An 18,678-nucleotide genomic window follows, 5' to 3' on the forward strand; every position below is an offset into this window, starting at 1 on the left:
TTTTTCCCACTGTATGTAGCTTCTCCCCTCTGCTGATGCCCATTCCCTCACCGCCACGCATGAGGCTCCCCTCCCATCCTTTACTCCTTCGCCTGGGCAAAGGGAGCATGCGATGGCTGGTTAAGGGGCTCATGTAGGTGTTAGTGAATGGGTTCATATAGGTGTTAGTTTATGGATTTACACACACAGCCTCCCTTCCTCAGGGCTTTTGGGAAGAGCTGTAATTGGGGTCTCCTCTCTCCAGGTGTTAAATTTCATGAACCTTGTAAGAATTTTTGTCTTTGAGATCTTTACATTTCTGTCAAGGGCTAGAAGAATTTTCAAGGGGGGGAGGAAAGACATGCTAGACATTGGGGAAATGGGAAAGACCCATTTTCTTAGGAAATTAGCCTAAAGAGGTGAATAAAATGATAGCAAATATGGATAGGGAAGAAGATGTAGTAAGCACATGATATGGGAGAGGAAATGAAAATCTAGAGGAGATTGGTGGTTTAATTGCTACATAGTAAAATTTTTATTTGGACAACAAAAAGTTTGGGCTTTCTTTATAGATACGCTTTTTGAGTGACTCAAAATACTGAAACAGCTTCAACTTTGGAGCTGTTTCTGCATAGTACGTGTTACATTTAGAAGGCTGTAATGAACTGAAGGGATTTACGGTCAAATGTGAATCCGCAGCTATTTTTGAAGGCCCTCTCATTGGGTTGACAATTAGTAATCTTATGTTCAAGTTCCCAGCTACACCACGTATAATAAAAAAGTCATTGCTGTTAGGACAGTTATGAATTATACTATTTTTCAGCGTTTGGAAATTCTAGAAGATATTATATAACTGTTTAACTCTTTGAAGATTGAAAAGAAAAACATTTAATTTAATACAATTATGTTTTAATTTCTTTTTCATTGCTTTTCCTTCTATTTTTTCATTAATTTCCATGATCTGACTATATTTTAATATTGCTAGCAATTCTCTAGGCTATTCCCCTTCCTGAGTAATACTTTAATATCTGGAGTTTTTATAAAGATCTTTCATAGTCTTTTATTCCATTTTTCTGGAGATTTATCATGTGCTGAAGAGATGAGTTATTGCTATAGACTGCTGTTGAAGAATATAAATAGATAAAACATTTCTCCCTTCTCCTCTGCTTTCTGTGTGCTAGATCATCTGTAAAGTTAAGTTGAAAATAAAGTTTAAAAGTGCTTAAGCAGTATCAAAACTTAGTCATCTTTCTTCAAGCATTAGCATTCTGAAGCCATCTGTTATCTAGCTTGAAAGTTGCATGGAAATACCCCTTTTTGTGTCCAGTGCAGTAAAATCCCATTGAAGATGTCAGATAAGCATTCTGTCAATTAGAAAAATAGAGAAGGCTTTAAGAATTAGTTGTATTTTATCCACAGCATAGAGGAAATGTTCAGACTGTGTGTCTCCCTTCTTAAATGAAGGAGTATTAACAGTTTGCAGTAATTTTGCTATACACTGTTTAGCAGGGACACTGCTTTACATCATGTGTTTGGTAGATTATGACTAAATTGATCTCTTCAAAAACCCTTCGAACAAATAGATCAGTTAGTTTTTAACTTCCCAGAAAGGACGGTTAGACAAACATTGATTTTTTTGTCATGTTCTTTTTCTGTAATGTTTACTTGGGAGTCATATAAAAGGTAATAGATTCACAGCTTTAGAAATTTGAAAGCTTGCATTAACCCACAGAATAAATACAGTTTGAATAAAAGTGGTAAATGTTTTTCTGTGCATGCCTGGAAGTACCTTGACAGGCTGGAGAGGTGGGCCCGTGTGAATGTCAGGAAGTTCAACAAGGCCAAGTGCAAGGTCCTGCACATGGGTCAAGGCAATCCCAAGCACAAATACAGGCTGGATGATGAGTGGATTGAGAGCCGTCCTGCAGAGAAGGAGTTGGGGATGTTGGTTGACAAGAAGCTCAACATGACCTGCCAATGTGCACTTGTAGCCCAGAAAGCCAACCATGTCCTGGGCTGCATCAAGAGCAGTGTGGCCACCAGGTTGAGGAAGGGGATTCTCCCCCTCTACTCTGCTCTCTTGAGACCCCCCCTGCAGTGCTGTGTCCAGCTCTGGGGCCCCCAACATAAGAAGGACATGGACCTGCTCAGGTGGGTCCAGAGGAGGCCACAAAGATGATCAGGGGCTGGAGCACCTCCCCTGTGAGGACAGGCTGAGAGAGTTGGGGATGTTCAGCCTGGAGAAGAGAAGGCTCTGGGGAGACCTTATAGCAGCCTTCTGGTACTTAAAGTGGGCTACAGGAAAGATGGGGAGGGACTCTGCATCAGGGAGTGTAGGAATAGGACGAGGGGTAACGGTTTTAAACTGGAAGACTGTAGACTTAGATTAGATATAAGGAAGAAATTCTTCCCTGTGAGGGTGGTGAGACACTGGCACAGGTTGTGCAGAGCAGCTGTGGCTGCCTCCTCCCTGGCAGTGTTCAAGGCCAGGTTGGACGGGGCTTTGAGTAACCTGGGCTAGTGGAAGGTGTCCCTGCCCATGGCAGGGGGGTGGGACTAGATGATGTTTAAGGTCCCTTCCAATCCAGACTGTTCTATGATTCTATAACTGAAGGGAGCCAAAGACCTTGAAGAGAGGGAGTGCTGTGTTCATGAACACACTTGCCTGGTATCAAATTAAACATAGTGCAGCTTTTCATAAGCATCGAAATTAAGAATGAGAGTGAATAACTGGAGTTATATGCACATCTAAAAATACTCTGTTTTGAATGGCAGATGCTTTTGTTCATAGTCTATTTTTAAGAACCACTGAGTAAACACTGACAAATTCTCAATCTTCTTGGGTTTTTATGTATTTTATTTCCCATGCTTAAATTCCGTAATATTATCAGGCTTCTAAAAACAATTTATTGTTCATTGTCAAGTAGTTTGATTCAGGAGAGATTCTACTTTGAGCATTTAAATTGTTGTTTTATGTGAGTCCTGTAATTAATTTTAAAGAACTCGTTTCTGTGAAGATGGTCAATGATAGAATTCTTGGTTTTTTTGGTAGAGCTCAAGATATACAAAAATAGTATAAAGTATTTAAATTCTTGATGCTAATTATTTTTTGATTTCTAAAGGAGCTGGATTTTTTCTCCTACAAATTCTTAATACAACACTGTTCAGGTTTTTCTGTCCCCGATTTCCACTGAGGAACCACTATCTATAAAAGGCCAGCTATGTTCTCTTGCTACTATACCCTGTGCTGTAATTTATAAACAGTTGGTTCATTCTCCCATGGAGACTTTTTGGGAAGCAGTAAGAAGTTGAAGAATGTCATTTTGCTTACTATTTTGGGACTGACTTAGTTTAACTGATGACAGTCTTTTCCGTTAAACTGATAACAGTCTTTTCTGTTTAAGATGACTTCGTATTTGTAGCTCACAGAACGATGGTTGTGGGTTTATGACACATCTGAATGGATTTTATATCAGACTGTTGCCAAGGGAGCTTTCCTGCTTGTCTCTTATTTCCCAGTTCACTTCCACTTTCTTGCACCGGCACTAGTGCTTGTGTCAGCCTGCGGTAAACTGATTCAGAAAACATGCACATACACACACACATCCACATTTCCTCTGTCGGAGAAGTTTTTTTCTACCAGTTTTGCTTACTGAAATGTCTCACATTGGGGCCACACAAGTTTCAAAAGTGGGAAGAGGGAAAGTGGTGACAAAATGAGTGTCAGGGAAAAGGAGAATTGGGACTAACTACCCCTTTTTAAAGTAGCTGCATCAGTACGTGTAGACTGCTGTCACAGTGGCAGTGCTGTCCTCCTGCCCCAGCCCCTCGCCCCACATTCCTGTCCTTTGGATCACTGTGCCTGTTTATGCAGTTGTGTGGTAAAACACACCAGAAAACTGATTATATATTTGCAGAAGGTTGACATGGTGCAGATTTTAGCCTGATCCCTTCTCTTACCATCTTTGTAAACTTCTGTGCTGGCACTTTAAGGCATCAGGAACATGTAGTTGAGTGGAGGGCTAGAGAAAAGAAGCTAACCTTATGTTGATTTAAAGCAAATGTGGAATTAAATGAGGTTAGGAAAATTAAAGCTTACCCCTCTGAATGTGAGCAGGTATCTATATTACCATGGGGTTACAGATTGATTTAGCTCAGCCAATCTAATGCCCAGCTCTGCTGAAAGGGGTAGTAATCTTCATCCCACCATACTCAGGTCTGTGCTTCTGTTTCTTTGTTCGAGTTAAAATGTGTTTAACCTCATGGTGAGCCAACCTCTTAAAAGGTTCCTTTGGGGTTTTTTTTAAGCTTTATTTTGGGGGTGAGGGGTAGGTTTGCATGGGGAACGTTGGATGTTATGGGTAGAGGTAGTTTCTGTTGGTTTCACTGTCAGATCTGTTTTACCAGGGATCATATGCATTTGGAGCACATGCCATAGGATATTGTAGAAGCTGAAAAAGTACATTCCTTCAGAAGGAGATTGTAAGGAACAAGTACTCGCTACATACCCTTAGCAAATTACTTCACCTGTATAGACCAGGGTACCTACATTATGAAGGATTTTTTTACACCTAAACTTAAGCTACAGTGCTTTATTTTTTTAAAAGGTTCATCTAGTCGGACCAGTTGTCTCTAAAGGCAGCTTGCAGCATCTCTATAGGAGGGATATAAGAAACTTATTATGTAAAGCCTCCTGGATTCTCATAGCCATTCAGCTGGTGGTTGCATCTGGATCATCATATTTGAGACATATCTATTAATTTGTCTAAATCCCTTCTTGAATACATTTATATTTTCAGTCTCTGTAAGGTTGTGCAATAACTGTTCCATAATTTAATTACACGCAGGGTGAAAGTGTACATTCTTTCGGATTTTTTTAAGCTTGCTGACTGCTTATTTCTTTGAACTGCTCTTTGTTTGTGGTTTATGAGATAGAGAATGATTATTCACACTTTTTTCACAGTATTGCTAATTTTAGAGGTTTTTCTGACATTCCTCTTCCACTTATCTCTCTTCCAAGCTGAAGGTCTCTGAGATATGTATCCCTTTTCCAAACAAAATACTTCTGATTTGTCTTTGTTACTGTTTCCTGGTTCTTCTATATCCTTTTTGTTGTCCATACTTGAAGTTGTAGGAGGTTTCATGGAATTTAGTTGGGTTTTACTTTGGTTGATGATGTCTCCTGTTTTATTTCTGATCCATTCCTAATAATTCCTTCCATTGTGATTACCTTTTAGACTGTTGATAAGTATTGGAGAGCTCTATAGTGGAGGGCAAGCTACTCTTCTAAGGGCCAGACTGTAAGTGATTAGAGGCCATCACTGAGTTTGAGCCAGAGATAAGGCACGCTGGGTGATGCTTATCTGTAGAAGTTGCTGTCATGAGGAACTCAAACCTTATTACTCTTAAAGCAGATTTACTTAGAACAGATGATACTGACTGAAAAGAGGAAAGCAAAAGGCATAAATAAAGTCTAGTAAACTGAAGTCCATTCTGCATTTAAAATAGATAATAGTGCTGGAGGAAGGATTTTTGTGAAAGAAATAGTAAGTACAGTTAACCTCTTTTTTTTCCCCCTGGTATTTGTATATTCTGACTTCTTGAAATGATCATCCAGGGAAACAGGAAAACTTTTATCTTCCTTATTGGCATATGATATTTTTAATGGAAAACCAGACCTTGTATCTGTGTGCCTTGTTCTTACACTTTTCCCCAGCTTGTGGCTGCTTTTAGAGACATGAATACTGAGGGCATTCTTTTGGGATGTGGGTCATGTGGGTTCACTACCTACTAGCTTGGGTGGAGCCTAGAAACCAAGTTTCTCACTTTCTGGGCATATGCTTTAGTGATTAGTTTATGATACAGCTGTGATTGCTTATGGCTACTGGTTCATTAGTACCTCAGACTTAGGCAGCTTCTGAAGTGGATGGAGGCATCTAATGTTTGTTAATGCTTCCCTATCTTCTAAGGGTAGGAGGTAACTTCCTAACATGAGGGGACATGATTGCCTGCTGTGAGGAAGTACTCTGTCAGTATGTTCGAAGAACTGGATCTCCCTCTGTAGGTGCTTATGAGCTATTTGCCTGTGAACTGCATGGGGAATATAGACTGTAGTGCTAGGATGACCTGGAGCATTCTGTCCACTCCCAAGTATGTAAAATACTGGTGAGTTAGAATTTATCTAGTCCACCTAATTTAGGTGATTAAAATTTTATACTGAGAACACAAAAGTCTATTAAATAGTTCAACAATCTTTTCAAGAAATGCTTAAACATCCTGAAAGACGGAAGGGTACAGAGGAGGTTCAGTGCAGAGCATTTAATGAGGAGCTTTGTGTCACTTTCAGGAAAGGGGAGGCCTGGAAGACGTATCCGTACATGTAGAGCAGTTCTATTTTCTTTTAACTGGGTTGTTCTAAATAAAGGGGAAATAGCTTCTATTTTTAAAATATTGAACTGTGGGAACACTGGTCTGGTGTCTAATGTCTGTTTTATGATCTTTGTACCGAACCCACTGGTTGAACCACATCTCCTGTACTGTAATGACAAGCTCCTGTCTCACTGGGCTACTACAGTGCAATTTGGGGTATGCAATAGTGCTGAAAAACCTGGCATTTCTGGGAGAGGGGGTGACAGGAAGAATAGAAGTGGTAATGTTCTGGTAACATTCAGGTTGAAAATTTGGAAGATAGTTCTGATCAACTGGCAGAATCTCTAGTACAGAACTGAAAGCATTATTAAAAAAACAGTAGTCAAAAAAAGCCATTTTTAGATCCATCCAGGTCAGTGAGCAGCAGAGCTATTACAGCCTGTTTATTTACAGTGTTGGCTGATGTCCCATCTGATACAAAAAGCTTCAATAGCCTTACATACTTCCAAATGACCTCTGTTCAAAATATCTCAATTTCCCACTTTAAATCACTCTGAAGGACCCAGAAGATCTCCATCTTTCTCTCTGTCTTGTCTGCAGCACTGCTTTCCTCAACTTAATGTCCCTAAGTCTTTCACACATGTTGTTGGGTAACCCCCACTTATTACTGATTTTTCCCGTATGCTCTACCTGCCTTTTTCTTGATGCTTTTGCTGGTCTGCAGGCTAAAAGGTTTTTTGTAGGGAAACTAGATTTAGTAATTTGCTAAGTGGCTAGTTTTCTTTGGACTGTGTACTCTCTGTTCTTTAGTTTTGTTGTTCTTATAATTGTTGTTTCAGAGATTTTCTGTTAATAATACTACGTATATTTTGTAAATTATACATTCAGGAATGTGCTCTTTGACTGGAAAAAGAATTAATTTCATCCTTTTATTAAAGGAATAGCTCATGCATCATTCTTTGAACTTCCTTCTATTCAGGTGTTTCATTTTATATGAATAACAGTGAGAATCTGTTAAAAATATGTTGAGTATGTTGACTCTCTTTTGCTTTCTGAGCTCTTTCTAGGATCTCATGTCTCAGATTTCTTTGATTCTTATTGTAGTTCTTTCCTGTGTCACAAAGGTCTACTGTACTTTTTTTTCCCTTCAGCTTCTAATCAGGTGAATTGAAATGAGGTCAGACACTAATGTGATATCCAAGAAAAAGAAAATAAAGTGAACCTTACCAAATTTCAGTTTTACCTGAAGTTGTTAACTTTGTTATTTAACTCAAAGATACTTTCATGTGCAACCTCTCTTGCTTCCCTGTACCCAGTATATGATAGAACAAGCTTTAATTACACGTCCCGTAATATTTTTTTCCTAGGATGGATGGGTGTTCATCTATTGATACATATTCAATGTCTTGTTTTCTATTTTTCAGTATATGGGCCCTCATTTACTATTCATTTTGTGTTACCAGACCAGAAAGTAATTTTTTTCTCAGAGATTTTTCTGTAGTACTTGTTAGTAGAATATGAAGATTTTGCAAATATATATATATAATTGTAATATATATATGTGAATAAATCCATAAATATACAAATATATATAATTTCAACTGTTGAAGATAATAGCATTCCCATTGAACACATGGGTAGATGAGTTACAGACAGACAAATAAGTTAAAAGGAGGAGATCAATCAATAATGGGTGCTTGATTTGATATACATGAGGTTTTGTTTGGGTATTTTTTAGTGTAAATTAATATTTATATAGAATTTCATTACCTTCAATGCTAACTGTGGGTACCCAGCATTAAGTTTTTCCTACCACTGTTCAGAAGATAAAGAACACTCAGCTAAATAATCTCATCTCAATGACATCTCAAAATATGTTTATTTTTGCCTCAACTAACTAAAGCTAAAGAATCTGATCCTGTTGCATTCGGTAGAGCCCCTTTACTCCTGCCTCTGATGAAGATTAAGAAGTGCACATGGAACATATTCTTTTATTCTGAGGGGATTGCAGCATGCCCCAAAATATAAGCAGTAAAAGATCTGTTTAAGGAAAAGATGTGCAGACTTTCAAACGTAGACTAAACAGTGTCTTTTCCCTGGCCTTATTTGTGGAACTGGTTAAACAGCTTGGCTGAAATTTTCAAAGGATGTAATATGAGGCAGAAATAGAAAAATCAAACTTTCATTTTGGAAAGTTACAGTTATTTAAAGGTGGAAATATTTGCATGTAGAATCTCATAATAGTAGTTATCATGCTCCATGAATAACCCTCAGAACCAGCAGTCCTGGCATGTTATTTAAGGAGATCTGTGGTGTAACTGTAAAGTGTAATAACTGATGTATTCTCGAAGTGTATCCATCATTTTATGCACATGAATGTAACAACAGAAACTAAAATAGTTGAACTAATCATTACAGAGTTTAAAGTTTTGTTTACACTTGTGTATTACAGACAATGCATGTTTTAATATGACATTTTTAATGACCATTTTTTCTTCTTGCTTTTAGGAGCCACAAAAATTGTTCCTGTTGAGGCTGCTCCCCAAGAAAGTGAACCCACAACTCCAGAGGCAACAGTTCAAGACCCATCACAACGAAGAGGATATCAAGAATATGCCATTCAGCAAACCCCATATGAACAGGCAATGAAATCAAGCAGGTAGTTTTGAAGTACTTATATTTGTGTTCGTGCAAAATATGAATGAAATGCTTTCCTATCCATATTCATGAAAATGAAATATTTTCTGAGCTTTTTAAATAAAGGAATAGCTGAAAATAATCTGTGCATAAGTTGTAGAATTTAAAAAGCCTGTGGCGAATACCTTTTTAAAATGAAGTAAAGTAAACATTTCTGTATATTAGGAATATCTAGGGAAATTTTGACATACTATGTCACCAAGCTTCAGTATTGTAAAGATAACTAGTTTGGGTTTTTTCTAGGTTGGGTCCAACTCAACTGAAGATTTTTACATGTGAATACTGTAACAAGGTGTTCAAATTTAAACACTCCCTCCAAGCACATTTGAGGATTCATACAAATGAAAAGCCTTACAAGTGTTCATACTGCAGTTATGCCAGTGCAATCAAAGCCAACCTTAATGTTCACATGCGGAAACATACAGGGGAGAAGTTTAGCTGCGATTATTGTACATTCACTTGTCTCAGCAAAGGCCATCTCAAAGTCCATATTGAAAGAGTTCATAAGAAGATTAAGCAGCATTGTCGCTTCTGCAAAAAGAAATACTCAGATGTTAAAAATCTGATCAAGCATATCAAGGAAACGCATGACCTTCAAGATAAAAAGGTGAAGGATGTTTTTGATGAGCTTCGCTTGATGACACGAGAGGGCAAAAGACAACTTCTTTATGACTGCCATATTTGTGAACGCAAATTCAAAAATGAACTTGATCGAGACCGTCACATGCTTGTTCATGGTGATGAAAGGCCCTTTGCTTGTGAGCTCTGTGGTCATGGAGCCACTAAATACCAAGCCCTTGAGCTTCATGTTCGAAAGCACCCATTTGTATACGTGTGTTCCGTGTGCCTGAAGAAATTTGTCAGTTCTGTAAGACTCCGTGCTCACATCAAAGATGTGCATGCAGATTTGCAGGAGACTTCCGTTTTTAACAGTTCTATCAATCAGAGTTTCTGCCTGCTTGAGCCAGGAGGTGATATCCAGCCAGAAGCCCTTGGTGAACAGCTGGCGCAAAGTGCAGATGAATTGACTATCATGAGTACTGATGCTATTAACATACCACAACCATCTGCTTCTAAAGGTGAATCAACAGCTGCAGATGTAAACCATAATGGTCAACATAATGGTGACTTAAAAATTGATACCGTTCCTTCCTTAGAATTTGAAAATCCTCTGGTGGAGAATGTAACAGAGACGCTGTGTCAGACAACAGATATAGCAGTCCCAAATATTCAATCCTGTGTAGCATCAGATTGCTTTCTGCTGAAAAATGGTACTTCTGGTCCTGATGAGTTAAAAGTTTCTCCTGCAAATGAAGAGGAAGTTAATCACTGCAGTTCTGTAAATGAGCAGGGTGAAGAAATGCAACTTTTGCTGTCTGAAGACAAAAGTTTAAATCCGAGTCAGAACAATGTAGTGACTGAGAACCTTTCAGTCTCTGAAGAGAGAAATGAATCCGTTCCTTATAGTGAATCAGAAACAAGCAATCCACCAATTCAAAATTCGGCAGAAACCACAAACCCTTTGCCAGCACCAGAAGCTAATGCAGCCATCAGTCCACAGGCAGCCTCTTCCAATGCGGTTACATCCAACGGTGGGAGTGGAGCTGTTGCCTTCATGCAGATCTTGGATAGCTTGCAGAAGAGACAAATGAACACAGAGTTGTGTGAGAGGATAAGGAAGGTTTATGGAGACTTAGAATGTGAATATTGTGGTAAGGAGCAGTAGAATTACGTTTGGGGTTTTTTTTTAAATGTTATGTAGTGGGCCATCTTTTTTCTGCTCCTCTGGTTTATAGTGTTATAGTGTTTGATATATTTGTGTATCTTTGTGTTAGTATTAATTTTGTATTTCAGTATGCATTCAGTCCAGCAAGATCTACTTTTTGCTTTATAAATGGTGTGAAATTACTCAAATCTCCTCAAAGAAACACTAGCAGAATATAGCAAAGCAATACTTTGCTAAGCTCAATTTTCTGTTCATGTGAACTCTGATAGAAGTAGATTATTTCTGTCACTGGGGCCAGGCACAGCAGATTTAGGCATGTGATCAGAATTAGTCAGTCCATGCTTTAATGCTTAAACTTCATTATCAGCTTATAATAAAATTCAGGGTCTTTTTCATGTAGTAGGAGAGGATGTATGATAGTATACATTCTGTACATTAGATATGTATATACTGGCATATTTTTGTGACATGTTTTGAATCAGTTTTTTTGAGATTAAAATTTTCATTACATAGTGTCAGGTCAAGACTGTTATGATTGTAATTGTTTTTTTAAATTTATGAAAGTGGGAGTATTAAACCATTCCCATTTATTCTAACTGAAATTTTTTTGTGTTTTTATAACTGTAAAGGAAACAATTTGGGGTTTATCTTATAGTCTTCATTCTTGAGAAAGGAAAGGAATTAAAGTTTGGAAAAAAAAAAGTTTTTGAAACACCATAAGATTGTACATTAGATAAATTGCTATGCACTTTTTGGTGCCATTATGTCAGAAAGGCTTTAAGGAAGGAGTAACATGAAAAGAAGTAACAAAAAAGATTTTGACAATCTCTTCTAGTGTACAGTTGCATTCAGATTCTTTGTACAGGAGAACTGGTTTAAAGGACTTTCTCATTAGCAAAAAGGTCATTGATATGTATTGAAGTTGCCCTGGTTAGGCTGTTTCAGGACATATGACACAATCTTCTTAGACAACAGTGGTTTTTGTAAATATATTTTCAGTAGAGAAGGGTCTTTAGGACAAGTTTTCATTAAAGACAAAAGGGGCAGGATTCAAATGGTGTGTTCTGCCCTGAAAGAAAATTGGGTATATATTGGTATTTTCACTAACAATTGTTTAAAAATTACTTTCTTCATGTCTAATTTCATTTTCAGGCAAGTTGTTTTGGTACCAAGTGCATTATGACATGCATGTTCGTACGCATACTCGAGAACATTTATATTACTGCTCCCAGTGCAATTATTCTTCCATCACCAAAAACTGCCTTAAGCGTCATGTCATTCAGAAACACAGTAATATTTTGCTGAAATGTCCCACAGAACATTGCGACTACTCTACACCAGATAAATACAAGCTCCAGGCACATCTTAAAGTTCACACAGAACTGGTAAGTAACAAACAAAGTGGTGTGTTTGTCTAAGTTCAGTGTCATCATCATACTGTTTGCAATCATGTGGCAATATTTGAAGACATAGGTAAGAGTTCTTACCTGAGCGCTCTCTGCATACTTCTTCTAGTTGCATGAGTTGCAGCAACTAGATATTTGGTCCCTCTCATATTAGTTTCCAGTAGAGTATGTCTGTATCCATTTTCTCCCGTTGGTTTCCCCAGTATTGTCAGGTTCTTTGGGTTCTGAGAGAGTAAAATGAGATCTGGTACTATTGTCACTTTATTTCATTCCATGGACCTGAATTCCCTTCCTTCATAAATAGATGACTCTGGTAAAATGAAAATATATTCCTCTCTTAATTACTATAAACAGAAGAAGTTTAAGTTGTTGAAAATAGGGTTTTTTTCTTAATAGCTCCAACTAGTTGCAGCCATTCTCTTTGAATATCTAGAATTTTCTGTTGTGGTTACAAAGATGAAGAGATCATGTATCAAAGGCTCCTATCTTATTCAGTAAGCCTTCCAGCTCTGAATGCCACTATGTTAAAAACAGGTCTGGTCTGCTTCTTCAATTTGCCCTCTTACATGTTTTCTCTGATACTATGCAAGGGGCTGCATGCCTGACTGGAAGCCCTCTTTGTGTAAGGCACTGCTTTGTGATCTTGCTCTGATCCAAGATTATCACATGAATAATCTTTTGAGGAAAAATATTTTCTACATCAACCTTGCTTGCATTTGTTTCAAAAGTACATTTTAATAAATGTATTATGGTATTCAGAATAAGAAATATTTTAAAACTAGGGAATGAGATTTTATTCTTCATTGTTGATTAAAATGCTTTTTTAGAAGTGAAATTATTTACATGCTTTTCTTGGCAGATTAAGAAAAAACAATTATTTTCTTTACATCAGTGTTGCCTAGCTTTTTCTTGTTTTATTGTTTTGCCTTAATGGCCCAAATAGGTTAAGCTATTGTCAGAAAAGGTGTGAGTACCATGGACTTCTTTGCCTACTTGCAGGGTATAGTTGATCTGGGACATTCTAGACTTGTGTATACCCAGAGAGGTTATAATGTGCATACACTCGCACAGTGTATGAACACAGGTAAGTTCCTTCCCGTTCCAAATTGACCTCTGGAAAAGGGTGTTTGGCAAGTGCTTGCTCTCCCAGCATAATGGATTTAGTCCACTTTTGACTGGATTCTTTCTTGAAGGCCATCTGTAATGCTTAGGTAGAACATTTTACCTCATGCTATTTTATATGAAGGTACTGGTATTAAATAAAGTACAGTTTAGGATTTCATAAAGTGTTTGACAAGCATGCTATTTGTAATTAAACTCTCCTGACTGATAATGCCAGAAAATTGGCATGAACTACATCATTGCAATTTGCATTTTTAGTAATTTGTGCAGTAAAATACTTCCAAAAGGCTATTTTACCCTTCCCCTGAATTTATTTTTACTCTTATTCCAGCAGAGGAGAAAATACCAGTTGTTTAACTGCAACACTCACTCTTCTGTCTTTTAGAACAAGGAAATATTCACGCAGATAAGACTTTTCTTCATTCTTTACACAACATTATGGTTTTCACTGGCATTGTCTTGTAAATAAATCTTATGCACCCTTGGTAGAATGCACCACATATGACCACAGATTCCTCATAATGACATGAGAAAGAAACATCACAACTCACTTAAAAGTGCTAAGTATTGTTGTTACACTTCCTTTTACTAGTGAAATGTGATGCTTGAATTAAGGATTCATGTTTATTTTTCCCCAGATGTGGACAATTTCTGTGTAGCTACTTAAAAAAGTTGATAACATACAGTGCCTAGTGGTTCAGGTCGTCTTCTGCAGTGAGCCATGTAGGCTCTTGGCCAGTATTTCCCACAGCTGAAGTTACTTTAAAGGTGTTTGTAACGGAATAGAACACTTCACCTCCTACTCTTGTTAAGTACTAGTCTTCTGTAACTGCAGGACAGCTTTAAAAAACAAAACAAAACAGGTGACACAAACAGAACATTTTTCTCCTTCTTGTCCCCCAATTCTGTAGATATTTTAAACAGAATCTGAGTTTGTTACAAAATGTGCAGAAAGCTCACATAATAGACCTTCTTTTAGACTACTTTTGAATTTATTATGTTTATGATGTCTATCTGATGGCAAAAATCTGTGTAAATGATGTCTGAGACTACTTAAGAAAAAAGAGCCTAAAATTAGTTATCCTATATCCTTACGTAAGTACCTGTTTTTCAAGTGTGATGAATGTCCGACAGCTCCCACCAGGAGGATCATTTTCAAGATACTAAATAGAACCAAGAAAATGCGTTTCATAATTAAAAACAGTGTGACAGTGCAATCTTTCAGAAGTATGCTTACTGATGCTTACCGTCAAATATATTTGCGTATTTAAATGGATTGAAAAATTCATGTATTAGAATTTACTCAGTGACTAAACTTGACAGTTCTCATGTTGACCTTTGTGCCCACTGCTTAGTATATTTACTTAATGCATGCCTCACTGAACAGGACCACTTATTCCAAAATAGAGTACTTTAACAAACTATGCACAGTTAAATGTGGAAAGCTAGTTTAATGTTAATTTTAGTTTGCAAAATCAATTCTTAATAAATATTAAAATTAAAGCTTTCCTGGAGATAGAAGATATCAAAATCTCAGTTCAGTTCCTTGTATGAATGCATGTCTTTCATTTCCTTGTTGCTGGCTGCTTTTCAACTGGATCCCTGTATTATTTGGTGAACAGGATAAGTTATGGTTATTAAAAAGTAGCTTACTGTTCATCCTTGTCACTCAGTGTATAGTAGTATGCACCATCCAAGTCTTGCACTGAATTTGAAATTGTTTATTCCCTGAAGGAGAATGTGTATGTGCTGCTTCTTCCCTCTGTATTTGCTACATGTTATCGTTACAAGGAAGATTTTTACTTTTGAAGTCAGGGAATTGAGGCTCAACTTGATTCAGAACAAAAATTTTGCATATATTCTCTGATTTTCAGTACCATCTTTTATCTCTAAGGCTTGTGTAGTGTTTTTTGACAATTCTTGCATTTATGGAGCTCTTTAGAAGTTCGTACCGTAACACGTGTATCATGTCAGTGTCATAGCACCTAAGGGATGGACAGTTTATAATGACTTCAGAATAATTTACGGTTTTGAATGAACTAGTGGTAACATTAGGTACCAGTTGTGGAACTAAACAATTCTGATACAGGTACCAGAGTTTGTTTACCACCTTCAGTGGCTTTTACAATATTCAGTATGCTGAGCAGATAAACATCACAGAGAGGTTTGTCTCTGAAATTATTTTAAATGTATATATGTTATTGATACTGCAAGATAAACACCTCTGTAAAACTGGAGTTCAGACCCAGAACCACCACTTGCTCCTAGTTGTCTGCATCTGCATTCAGGTACACTTCGGGATGTAAATGATTGTCTTTGGAAGGATGTTTAGAAATTTCGTTATGCTGCTGACCTTTCGTGTAATAGCATAGTTAGAGCTTTCGGTAGGAAGTGAGATACTTGAGCTCTGATTGCTTATTTGCCCTTCCTGAGGAGTGTTCATTTTCAGACCATCGCTGGTCTGTCTGCGATACCTTTGCCTCTGGAGCAGTGCCACTATGTAGTCAAGAATGCAAGGTAGTGGAAAGGAGGGAATTAACCAAAAAAATCTATGATCTAATGACCAAGCACTCAGTTAGAAAATTGCTTTTGTTCTCAGTCTTTGCTTCCATAATGAATGTGAGCTAACTGTTCATTTCTTTCTAGTCGTTATTTCACAAAAAAATGCTTAAGCGGTGCTGTATGCAGGTGCTTGTCGTTTTGTGAACTGTGATATCTGCTGCTTGCCAGACTTCATAAAAGTCTGTCTAACCATTTGCAAATTTTTCTGTAGCCTGCTTCACACGTGTGCAGAGCCGCCTCCTGGGTACATCAGATCCTTTTAGCTAAGTTGCATTTTAATAGGACATCAGCTTAATTCAGGAATGTTTCATGAAAATTTGTATTTGAACGTCATGACAACTGTGTTGAAGATTTCTGGATGTCTTCACTCTGCAGAAGTGTAACTCAGGGGCCTAATTCTATTCCCATAGGCATTAGAAATTGAATTTCTGTTGATCTGAGTAGATGCAGGAGCTGCCTTTGGCTCTCTATTCCTCTATGAAATTATACAGTCAAATGTTGTATTAATTGAGTTGTGGGAACTTCTGCTGGAAATGATCTCAGAATACCAATATTTAGTAGAGCTTTGTTTTATTTCCTGCTCATAAAATCACTATAAAGTCACTACTACTAAAAGGAGGGGAATGGACTGTTGATTTATAGGATATATGTCTAATTTGGGCCTAAACACTTTTTATTATGGCCATGGTCTTAATTTTACACTATTAATAAAATTGATAACAAAGCAGTCAGGAGTTCACACAGTTTCTTTTGAAATTAGTGGCAGATTTGCCATAGAGATCATATACTATATGATCATATGTATTCTGCGTATGTTCATAAGAAGATACTTGTGTCATCGGAATGTCTCTTTACTGATGAGTACAGTAGAACAGCTGCTAATGTTTCTGATGTTTTGCAGCGTAGGTCATATTTAGTACTATTTGATTAATTAAATAAACTTCACAGTGGCCTGTGGGTTTAAATGCTACATATATAGAGGCTTTTCATTTTTCTTTTCGAGACTCCATACCAGTACACCTACCCCTTGAATTATCTTGAAACACATGCCTTAGAGAAAGGAAATTCTCTTCAGAGAGCTATCACTATAGCTGATGCTTTCTTAGCACAATTTTGATTCATTTATAGAAAGAGAAAGGCTTTGTGATTCCTATGTAAGTGGCCTTATTTTATAATGAAACATAGCATAAACAAGAAAATTCTGTAATAGTATTAGACTAATTTTTTCATGAGGTTTGAGAATAGTTATGGACCTGATTAATTCCTGATTTGTGGAATGTCAACAGTACTTTCAGTCAGAAAGCTAACTTTATTTTGGAATTATTTTAGGTTTCTTATATTTTCTCAAATTGGCTAATAGGGGGATTAAGCAAATCTCAGGAAGTGTGGAAGTGACTTTGAAATTTAAGTAGCTGTTTGGACTATGCAGATGGTCTTAACACAGGTAGATCCAGCTCTCTCGATGCTTTGCTTCTGTTTGTGTCCTTCAAAAAAAACCACCAAAGGCATTTTAAAGGCAGGCACTCCGATAAGGCATAGGATAAATAACTTTTATTCTTACCAGTGGAAAACTTGCATGCTGAGAATGTGATGAAGGTATTACTACAACCTCAGCCCTAAGTCCTTCAAAGTGCCTCTGTCATTGCCTATGACAAGGGCACTCTGAAGAGCTAGAGCTGTGGTGGGGGAGACCTTCTTTGGGGCTCTGTGTTGTGACCTGGGTGTTCTGAAATACTTAATTTGCAAAAGAGGATTTCTTAAAGGCTGGTTTTGTGAGTGATGAGGTTACACTGAAGGACTAGCACTGTGACAAGCTCTCAGGGCAGCGACAGAAGTCCTTAAACATTCAAAACTAATACTGTAAGCTCCAAAAGTCTGTGACACTGACCTGGACAGTGAAAGGTTTGGCTACAGCTGGATGCTTTCTGTGAGCGGCTGGAGTTTGACAGCTACATTTTGGAGGGACTCAGTGCTTGAAAGCGCAATCTGTTACACTACAAAAGATACCCCATTTTGAAGATCATTTACTGCAGAACTTGGTATAGATAACTTTCTAACTGCTTGAAGAAAACTGTTTGGAATATTTTGTTACCATTGTCATGTGGAAAGGTGTGTTCTTGGTGCCCATACTTTCATGTTGCTCTATAGCTCTTGATGCATTTACTGATGACTTTGATTTTTTTCTCTCAGGCATAGGCTTATGGCCTTGCCTTCCCGAAGAATATTAGCAAGAATGTGAAGTTGTCACAATTATAGCATTTTACTTAAAGTAGTGTGTGTGGAGTGGAGTGTTGTTTCTATTTTTTTCTTATTTAACTGTACAAAAGAGCAAGGTGTATTTGTCTCAGTGTTCTGGGCACACTGAGAAATACTTAATACAATGAGTATTAGAGACTAGCAAGACCAAACTGTACATTAAAAGTATACTTTTTTTTTCTTCATTTATTGTATATTTTGAAACCAGGTATATAGCAAGTTTGAGGAACAGACTGAGATCTGTCAGCAGATTTCAGCTGGCCCCTCAACAACCCATAAATGATACTGTGCTTATGTTTTTCTTACATGTGCTAAATTATGAATGTGATCATGCAACCCAGTCTTTGAAAAGGTGCAAACATTGCTACAGAGTTTTATTAGAATTAATCTTCCAATTTTCATTTGAGTAACGTAGTCAAGTAGAAATCCAAAGTCACCAGTAGCAGGTTTAGGGTTAATAGCCTATATCATTTGAGAGACCCTAATTCCACAAATTAACAGCTTTTTCTTGAGAGGATTTTGTCAGCATTGTAGGCTCGTTGAATCTCTCCATCCAAAAAC

At 37.4% G+C, this 18,678-nt stretch overlaps 1 protein-coding gene across 9 annotated transcripts in view; it reads left to right on the forward strand.

Moving 5' to 3' along the window:
- Positions 1-18,678, forward strand: part of ZFAT (zinc finger and AT-hook domain containing) — a 151,172-nt gene that overhangs the window by 83,927 nt on the left and 48,567 nt on the right. For all 9 annotated transcript variants that reach the window (XM_074834475.1, XM_074834541.1, XM_074834856.1 and 6 more), the window contains 3 exons: positions 8,857-9,007; positions 9,289-10,757; positions 11,924-12,156. In XM_074834475.1, coding sequence (XP_074690576.1) covers positions 8,857-9,007; positions 9,289-10,757; positions 11,924-12,156 — 1,853 coding nt within the window. The remainder of the gene's footprint in view (positions 1-8,856; positions 9,008-9,288; positions 10,758-11,923; positions 12,157-18,678) is intronic.

Source organism: Strix aluco, chromosome 1 (assembly GCF_031877795.1).
Source record: "Strix aluco isolate bStrAlu1 chromosome 1, bStrAlu1.hap1, whole genome shotgun sequence".
Classification (NCBI taxonomy): domain Eukaryota; kingdom Metazoa; phylum Chordata; class Aves; order Strigiformes; family Strigidae; genus Strix; species Strix aluco.